This window comes from Urocitellus parryii, chromosome 12, assembly GCF_045843805.1.
Source record: "Urocitellus parryii isolate mUroPar1 chromosome 12, mUroPar1.hap1, whole genome shotgun sequence".
In the NCBI taxonomy this organism is placed as follows: domain Eukaryota; kingdom Metazoa; phylum Chordata; class Mammalia; order Rodentia; family Sciuridae; genus Urocitellus; species Urocitellus parryii.
Window position 1 is genome coordinate 92,011,359 of NC_135542.1, and position 9,461 is coordinate 92,020,819.

Genomic DNA, 9,461 nt, shown 5'->3' on the forward strand with positions numbered 1-9,461 from the left:
CTGGGGCCAGGCTGAGTGCTAATCCAGGATAATTTTGGGACACCCACCTGTCCAGGTCCTCCTCCAGGACCCACAAGAGGGCTCCACCCACAACCTCCTCTCAGTGAGCCTAGCCCATGGGATTGGGCCCTGGAAGTACCAGGAGGACTGCACCATACCCAGATCTCCCCATGGAACATCCCCCTCCATCCACAGCCACCTTCCCACCCCTCTTCAGGGACAGGGCACTACAGTGAGTACATTGCTGCCCAGTTCTTCCCATAGAGCCACTTCGTGCCCCTCTGCTCTGGACTCTGAAGCTCCTCCATTTCTGAGCCAGCTCCATTTCTCCCCGGAGTCTAGATGTTTCCACAACCAATACCTGTGTGGAAATGGAGAAGTCTTTGTTCCTTTCCCATTTTTCATTTGCTGCTCTTCAGTGACTTTGAACCCTGCCTGAACTGGCCTGCTGGGACAAGATGACATACATGTCGTGGGCACTGCAGTCAATTCAGGATATCTCCACAGGTATCCTGAGACCCAGAGAGCTGCTCAGCACAGACCAGGAACAACGACTGGCCCACAGACTTATAAGCAATGTGTGTGCGCAGTATTGTTTGGCTTTTTATTAATACAGCATTACTATGGTGCTAGACACCTGAATCACGGTCACCTGGCAGCACTGAATGGAATAGAAGCTACAGAATTGTCAATCAGATCCTGACTGATACACAAGACAATAGCTCACAGGCTTCCCTCCTGCGCAGATGGGAAGAAGTAAGTTAAATGAATTGTACAAATGCCCAGTAGTCTAAAGACCTTGTCAAAGAAGTACTCTCCTGTCTTCTGGAACCCCATGCGCAGGTAGAGAGTCAGAGCAGCCTGCTGTACTATGCTAGTTTCAAGGACAACCTCACTGTAGCCCTGAGCCCTCGCAAACTAGAGGACAGTCATGACCAGGGCTTTCCCTAGTCCTTCACCTCGGTGCTCCAAGGACACAGAGAGGTGAAACAGCTGCAGTTGCTTCCTCCCTGGGGGGGCGTCCTCCACTGGCAGAGCACCCACTATGCCTGCCACCTGGCCCCCAGATTCAGCCACCCAGAAGCAGGAACCATGGGCACTCAGGATTTGGTGATGTCAACAAGATCTGTCTGCAAACACATGACCACATACTGCCTCCAAAGCTCTCTGGCCAGCAACCATAGGATAACAAGGAGGGTGACATTGGATACAAGAGCCAGGAGCCAAGAGCCAGAGACCAGGAGTAGGGTAATGGGCACCCCAAGTAATACCAGGAGTGTTTGTGGTAACTTCAGTCCATGGCAGAAGGCGGCAGGGACATGCTCGACCATTCCTTGGGAGAACAAGTCCAGGACCCTTTTGCAGTCAGTCTCCTGGTATTTGCGGATGTGATGAGGTGCCGTGGGGAGACTATGTGTCTGCAGTTTTCACAAGTGATAGCTTAACTTTCATACACGCCTTCCCAGCAGCTCTGGAGGAGAAAAAAAATCATGTGAGTGTCCCCGGCATCCCCAGAACTTAGGAGACAGCTCAAGTGTGTGTCTATATTTGTAATTAAATTTAGTTATTCTAATTATGTATATATGATATCAGAATGCATTTTGATTCATTCTACACAAATGTAGCACAATTTCTTCTTCTTCTGGTTGTACATGATGTAGCTTTGCACCATATGTGCCGTCATACATGTCCCTAGGGTCATGATGTCCATTGCATTCCACCTTCTTTCTTTTCCCCATATCACCTCTCCCACCTCACTCCTCTTCACCCTATCATATTTCCTCCATTGTTCCCATGCACCCCCCTCTATTATGGATCAGCATCCACTTATCATAAAGAACATTCAGGCTTTGGTTTTGAGGGATTAGCTTACGTTGCTTAGCATGATACTCTCCAACTCCATCCATTTACATGCAAAGGCCATAATTTCATTCTCTTTTAATGCTGAGTAATATTCTGACATATATATATCACAGTTTCTTTATCCATTAATCTATTGAAGGGCATTTAGGTTGGTACCAAAGTATAGCTATTGTGAATTGAGCTGCTATAAACATTGATGTGGCTGAGTCACTAAAGTAGGCTGATTTTAAATCCTCTGCATATAGATCCAGGAGTGGAATACTTGGGTCAAATGGTGGTTCTATTCCAAGTTTTCTAAGGAATCTCCATACTGCTTTGAGATTGGTTCCATCAATTTGCAGTCCCTCCAGCAACATATGAGTGTGCCTTTTCCCCCACATCCTTTCCAACTCAAGTGTGTGTCTTTACTCTGGTCAAAAAAGAAGCAGGCCATCAGCACTGGGAACAGGTGTAGGATCAGAAACACCTGATTAGAACCCCGATTTCCCCCATTTCTAACTGTGTGTCTTGGGTATGTCACATAACTGCTCTTAGTCTGTGTCTTCACCTACATATTAGGGTTTAATAACATTGTCCTCTAGGGTTGTTTTGAAAGTTAACAGCCTGTTGAATTCAATGTACTGATATGTATAGTCTCTTTCTCTTCAGGCTCATTTCCCTATTAAGACTCTTTAAAATGATTGGTAAATGCAAAGGACACCCTTTAACAATCATTACTCTTCTCACCAGGCCTTTGGGCCCTACCAAAGGTCCACATATTACAAGATTCCTGTTTCCAAAGCAGAAGTTTCAGTGAAGCCTCCTTTCCCAATGCTAAGGATTAGGCTGCTAAGAAGACGAAGGGCCAAGTGAGGTCTTCAGACCCTTAAAAAGTTGTGAGACTCCATTTCCACAGTGATACAGACCCCCAACTTAACACCCCAGTCCACTCATCTACTTTCCAGGAACGGAGAGCATCCAGGGCAGCCTCAACCCTCAGCCTCCAACGGACATCCAGGAGAGACTATCTGGGACCTGCCCACCTGTGGGTAGCACATCTGGGTGGCCAGCTCATTTACTGAGTCATAAACGTTGCACAATCAGAAATCTCAAGGGCAAAGTACTGAGGTGTAACAAGCAGGGGACCCAAGTTCATTCACCTTCTTGAAGACTGGGAAACAAACCTGTGGGGGTCAGCAGGATCTCAACCAGCACAGGCTCCTCACCTTAGGAGGCCTGCCACCCCTCTCCTGTTCCCTCCAGGCTATAGCATCTCTCACCAGCACACCTGGACCTCTCTGAGGTCCACCCAGGTCCTATTCCACACATGCTAGGAGTCTGGGGACTGTGCCATTCAGCCTGGGTTCTCTCATCACAGGCAATAGCTCAGGTCTCTGGCTCAGCAACAAGGTACTTATAGCTGGGCTTCTCCCTGCCTCAGTTTTACTGGGCCAGGTAAACTCCATCCTCCTTGGCCCCTCCTCCTTTCCCTTCATTCACTCAGCAAAGCTTTTGCTGCAGGTTCTGCTCTGTAGCTGTGCCTTTCTAGTAGTCAACAGAGCTTCACATCCAGGTGACAGGCTCCCAGCTAGGGGGATGCTGTGTGCTCTGGTGGTTGCTCGGGGTTGGAGCCAGCAGACTTCCTGCATATTTCAGCTGTGATGTGCCAAACTAAGACAGATAGCTGCAAGTCAGAAAAACAAGATCCTTTCCCATGGAACATTAGGACCTCTTTCGAAGAGGTTTCGAAGATGTTTCCTTCTAAATGATATGGAGCTCCACTGCACGGGAACTCAATCTCTGCCATGTGTCTTTACCACGCAGACCTGTCAAGTCCCTGGCTTTCTTCCTCTCTCATCGATTCCTTAGCAGTGTGAGGGTCGAAGCCGGCACTGACTAGTAGTATTTCACTCATTTTATATATATATAAATCAAACCCAGTGCCCCACACATGCTAGGCCAGTATGCTACCACTGAGCCACAGGTCCAGGCCCTATTTCACTCATTTTTATTTTGGGTCCAGGACTAATGGATATTCAGGAGGAGCAGGGATGTGGCTGAGGAGGGGTCTTAGATCCCAGGAGTTCCCCAGGAGCATTAGGTGTCTGGGAGACGGCTAGATGCCCTCACAGGGGTGACTGGCTAGGAGGAGGAGGCAGACTCATGGACTGCTGGGAGAGAGGATTTCCTCCCAGGCACACACTTGGTCAGAGACCCAAGGAGATGTTGGCCTCCCCAGGGAGAAAAAGGAGCATCTCAAGCTGAATTAACAGAGGCTTGTCAACACTAACACAAAACAAAGGCACAGCTTTAAGGCAAAGAAGACATGATTGCCCAGGGAGGGAGTGGCTGAGGGCAGCATGGGCTTAGCCATGCAGGGTCCACAGCCTTGTTATGTAGTACAGACTGTGCTGCAGGAGGGAGACCAGAGGTAGGATTGTAAGTTGGGAATGAAATGATCCATGTGAGTGTGTGTGTGAGAGAGTGGGGGGTGGGAGAGGGAGAGAGAGAGAGAGAGAGAGAGAGAGAGAGAGAGAGAGAGAGAGATTGTATGTTATTCTCTGTAGAGGTATGTGGAGAACATATCAGGAGAGACAGAAATAATAGCAGATACCCCCAGATCACATGCATTCTCTGACCTAGAGAAGGTTTCCAGATAGAGGTGTGCAGGTTGCTCACAACAGCACCTGGCCAAGGAGGGCTCACGAGAACTAAACCAAGCCTACAGGCATTGCCAAGTCCAGAGCCCTGGCTCAGAACTGGGTCTGGCCAAGGAGAGGCATTCATTCATTTCTCACTTGGTCAAAGGCACTGTTTTCCCTGCTTCCCATTATCTGCATGGCTTGAAGAGGGAACCTTGATTGGTGTATATTAAGGAGCCTTTGGGGCCCACAGAGGCACAGGAAATGTACTGGTGGCTTGAGTTCCATGATGTGAACAAGACAGTGAGACCTGGACCCTGGAGGGCAGATATGGAGGAAAATAGATTGACTCAAATAGGAATGAACAGGGAAAAGGGGTGAAATATGATGGGCAGGATTTTGTTGAAAAGATCTAGGAGGATGCTAGGGAGAGGCCAGACATGGAAAGATCAGAAAATCCCTGTAGGGGCTGCCTGCAGTGTCCTCATGGAGATGCAGGTTGTGGGGGACCAGCAGCAGTAGTTCAGGGCCCCTACTGGAGGCTGCTGAGATTCCAGATGTCTGACATAAGGTCAGAACCCAAGATGAACATTCACCTTTGATTCTGAGAAGTGTATGGCTGTTGACCACACGCTTCTCAGTACAGTTACAGACAATAACCTGATCCATCAACACTTGAATGTCAGCAAAACGTGCACTGGGATTCTGAAGGGGTAAGAGAGGCGAATGGTCCTTTTGAGAGACAGTAAATATCAACCAAGTCAAGGTGAGGAGGCTTAGGCACTGTCCCTGTCCTCTGTCTACGCATATGCATGGTGTTTTCTGTGTCTTCAATAAAACTATGTGGCCTCAGTGTCTCAGGTAACCTGAAGACGCATTGACTTCTTGATTTTTCTGCTACTGTGTGTGAAGCATCAGCTCCCTCCTAAGCTTGACCTCATCCATGGCAGATCTCCCCCAGCTAAGTTGGAAGCTGTAGGTATCCTTGCTCACCACCAGAGGAAAGAGGATGGCTTAGGGCCCAGCTCTTCCAATGCATCTTCAGCTTCCATCACTGAAACAGAACACCTGAGACATTAATTTACATAGAGAAAAGGCATATTAAGGCTCAGTTCTAGAGGTTCCATTCCATCCTTGGAATTACTTTTAGGTCTCTCATATAGGAGCTGAAGAACAATGGCAGGGAGGTGATGGTGGAGAACATTGCTCTCCAGATGGAGAGAAAGAAGGAGACTAAGAAGAAATAGGCTGGCATTCCACGTCAACATCCAAGGGCACCATCCCAGACCCTGAGGTCTCCACTAGGCCTCACCTCTTAATGGTCCCACCTCCTCACAGCAGCACCACCATAAACTTCAACGTTATGCGTCCCTGATAGAATGGGAGGACCCCATGAACCCACGGAACCAGCACATCAATGCAGATTCAGGGACACTGTGAACCCAGGGCCTGAGGGTCACTTCACTGTGACCACTACCTAGAAACACAGGCACCAAGAAGCAGGAGTGGAAGGTCCACCTGGAACACTGTGCATATGCGACCTGTGAAGAAGAGAAGTCCCAATATTCTGATCTGAGCCCATTGTGCACTATCTCTGGTCGTTCTGGGTATGGGATAGGCAGGAGGGAGAGGTGGAGAGTGGTGATGAGGGCTGATGGGGAAGGAATGAGGAAGAACTCAAAGAGCAGGTCATAAGTTGGAGATCTGTGGACTCTCCATGAATTGCTCATTGATTTCTGAAAAAAAGTGACATGATTTGTGTCATGTAGTTTCATTGGTTTTCAGAAGCAAATATCTATTCTGAGTTAATGAGCCAAATTGGCCCTTGATCTCCATACAGTTGCCCTGACTTCATGGAGGCCACAGCTCAGTGACAGATCTGGACATGGTGGCCTCTGTCACCTCTTTCCTCTTTCCCCCATGGTGTCACACATTAGGTCCATAAGCACTGACTTCACTTTCTCAGGTCCTTTCTCTTTCTTCACAGGCACCCATCCTTTTCAGGCTTGAACTATTCCAACAGCATCCACAGTAAGATGTAGGGGTCATTACCTGGGAGAGTGGTTTTGTTGTGGGGATAGTATCTGGAGAACATGAAATTCACCCTGTGACTCTCTTTCATTACAAGGTCAGTGACATACAGGACCTTTACAATGCTGTACCTTGAGAACAGATTTTAGGGTCTGTCCTTTTGTCTCTTAGGTCCAGTCCTGAGCCTCAGTGCCCCAGAGTGGGAGGCTGCAGTCAGAATTCCCAGGGCAACCCCAGGTCTCAGTCCTACAGTACAAATCCTCCCAGGACCCAGGATCTGCCACAAAGTCATGGCTGGGAAGATGCTGGCTAACCATGGTGCCCTGCCTCTGGGGAGGAGATAAGTCCTTTCTGGCCTGGGTTGCTGGTGACATGGAGAAGAAGACAGGTGCTGGGGGGCAGGGGCAGGGTGATCATTGCAAGGGAGAGGATTCCTATGCAGAGCAGAGGAGGGGCAGAAGGCCTCCACTTGAGCCTGAGGGCAGCCTCACTGTCTTGCCCTCCTGCTGCTGAAATTCAGGATGATGTTTTCAGGAAGCTATGTCCAGCCTCCTTCTGACAAGGTTTTTCTTTCCTGGTGAAGGTGTTGCTGTGGCTGAGCCAAACTTGGGGGTGCATTTTCAAATCCTCAAATGATACCAAAAAGTTGAGACCTTTGAAACTGGGTAATTTCTGAAATGTCTTCATTTGAAAAGTCAGTGCTTCTAGTTCATTGTTGATTACTAAATGATGGGAGGCGTCTCAGACCCCTTTGGTCCTAGACAACTTGTCTCTTCTATTTGAACAAAACCATGAGCATGGTTAAGGGTTTCCATGTAGCTGAAATGGGCGTAGCCAAGGTTGAATCCCAAAACTGCACAGGCTGTGGCCCAGGAGTCCCCACAATCCTGAGAAGTAGAAACTGAGGTGAGAAAGACCCCCTAACACTGCCTAAGGGATAGAAGTTTATGGATCAGTATCGCGTGGAATCTCTGGTCAGGAGCTCTGCTTCTTGGTGAGGGAGATCAAGTTTGTGGCTGCAGGCCCCCAGGAACACGACCCCAAACATAGCTCAGTCAGCTGGTAAAGGGTGACAGTCCTGGGAACATCAGCACTGACTCATGTCCCAACTCTCCCTTCTATGGGAGGGATCTTTCCTGAGGCTCAAATCTGGAGTTTGTGAAAACCTGGGGACAGAGTCTAGGACTGAGTCCTAATCCAGGAAAATTTTGGGACACTCACCTGTCCATGTCCTCCTCCAGGACCCAAAGGAGGGGTCCATTTCCCACCTCCCCAAGTGAACCTTGCCCATGGGTATGGGTCTTGGCAGCACCAGGAGGGTGCATCATACCCAGGTCACCTTCCCACCCCTCTGCAGGGACAGGTCACTACAGTGAGTGCATTGCTGCCCAATTCTTCCCATAGAGCCACATCGTGCCCCTCTGCTCTGGACTCTGAAGCTCCTCCACTTCTGAGCCAGCTCCAGTTCTCCCCAGAGTCTGGGATGTGTCCACAAGTGACCCCTGTGAGGACATGGAGAAGTCTTTGTTCCTTTCTCATTTTGCATTGGCTGCTCTTCAGGGACTTTGAGCCCTGCCTGAGCTGGCCTGCTGGGACAAGATTACATACAGTGTCACTGGTACTGCAGTCTATCCAGGACATTTCCATAGGTATCCTGAGACCCAGAGAGCTGCCCAGCACAGACCAGGAGAAACTACTGGCTCACAAACTCAAGCAACCTCTGTGCACATTATCCTCTTGACATTTTACCTACAAATGGTTCTACACCAATGAAACAATGAATGGAATAGAAGTCCCCATATCCAAACCTGGCTGTCAAACATGCTGGACTCAGATGTGCACTAGCAATGAGATTTCATCATTTGTTCTACCAAAATGCCAGGGTTTGCTTGTGCTACAGGATTGTCAATCAGATCCTGATTGATACACAAGACAATAGCTCATGGGCCTCCTTCCTGAGCAAATGGGAGGCAGTATTTTAATTGAATTGTAGAAATGCCCAGTAGTCTAGAGATCTTGCTAAAGAAGTACTCTCCTCTCTTCTCAAAGCCCATGCGCAGGTAGAGGGTCAGAGCAGCCTGCTGTATTCCACTAGTATCAAGGACAACCTCACTGTAGCCCTGAGCCCTCGCAAACTGGAGGACAGTCATGACCAGGGCTTTCCCTAGTCCTTCACCTCGGTGCTCCAAGGACACAGAGAGGTGAAACAGCTGCAGTTGCTTCCTCCCTGGGGGGGCGTCCTCCACTGGCAGAGCACCCACTATGCCTGCCACCTGGCCCCCAGACTCAGCCACCCAGAAGCAGGAACCAGGGTCCCTCAGGTAGGATTTGGTGATGTCAGCAAGGTCTGTCTGCAAACACTTGACTATGTACTGCCTCCAAGGCTGTCTGGCCAGCAGCCAGAGGAAAACAAGGAGGGTGACATTAGATCCAAGAGCCAGGAGCCAAGAGCCAGAGACCAGGAGTAGGGCGATGGGCACCCCAAGTAAGACCAGGAATGTTTGTGGCATCTTCAGCACAAGGCGGAATGTGGCAGGGACATGCTCGAACATCCCTTGGGAGAACAAGTCCAGGACCCTCTTGCGGTCAGTCTCCTGGTATTTGCGGATGTGATGAGGTGCCATTGGGAGACTATGTGTCAGCAGTTTTCACAGTGACAGGTAAACCTTCATACAAGCCTTTCCTACAGCTCAGGAAGAGAGGAAAAAATCATGTGAGTGTCCCCAGCTCTATGCCCAGAACTTAGGATAGAGCTCAAGTGTGTGTCTATTTTTTTAATTAAATTTAGTTATTCTAATTATGTATATATGACATCAGAATGCATTTTGATTCATTCTACACAAATGTAGCACAATTTTTTATTTCTCTGGTTGTACATGATGTAGCTTCGTACCATATGTGCAGTCATACATGCCCCTAGGGTCATGATGTCCTTCACATTCCACC

At 48.8% G+C, this 9,461-nt stretch overlaps 1 protein-coding gene and 1 pseudogene across 1 annotated transcript; both read right to left on the reverse strand.

Moving 5' to 3' along the window:
- Nucleotides 1-723: 723 nt before the first annotated feature.
- On the reverse strand, nucleotides 724-7,840 carry LOC113178653 (N-acetyltransferase 8F1-like; annotated as a pseudogene).
- Nucleotides 7,841-8,455: 615 nt separating this feature from the next.
- Nucleotides 8,456-9,139, reverse strand: LOC144249628 (N-acetyltransferase 8F1-like). The gene has a single exon (XM_077791740.1). The coding sequence runs from the start codon at nucleotides 9,137-9,139 to the stop codon at nucleotides 8,456-8,458; it is 684 nt and encodes a 227-aa protein (XP_077647866.1).
- Nucleotides 9,140-9,461: the final 322 nt, after the last annotated feature.

What these genes read in the sequence shown, in the direction of transcription:
- LOC144249628 (XM_077791740.1), bottom strand. Translation starts at nt 9,139, where the DNA reads ATGGCACCTCATCACATCCGCAAATACCAGGAGACTGACCGCAAGAGG.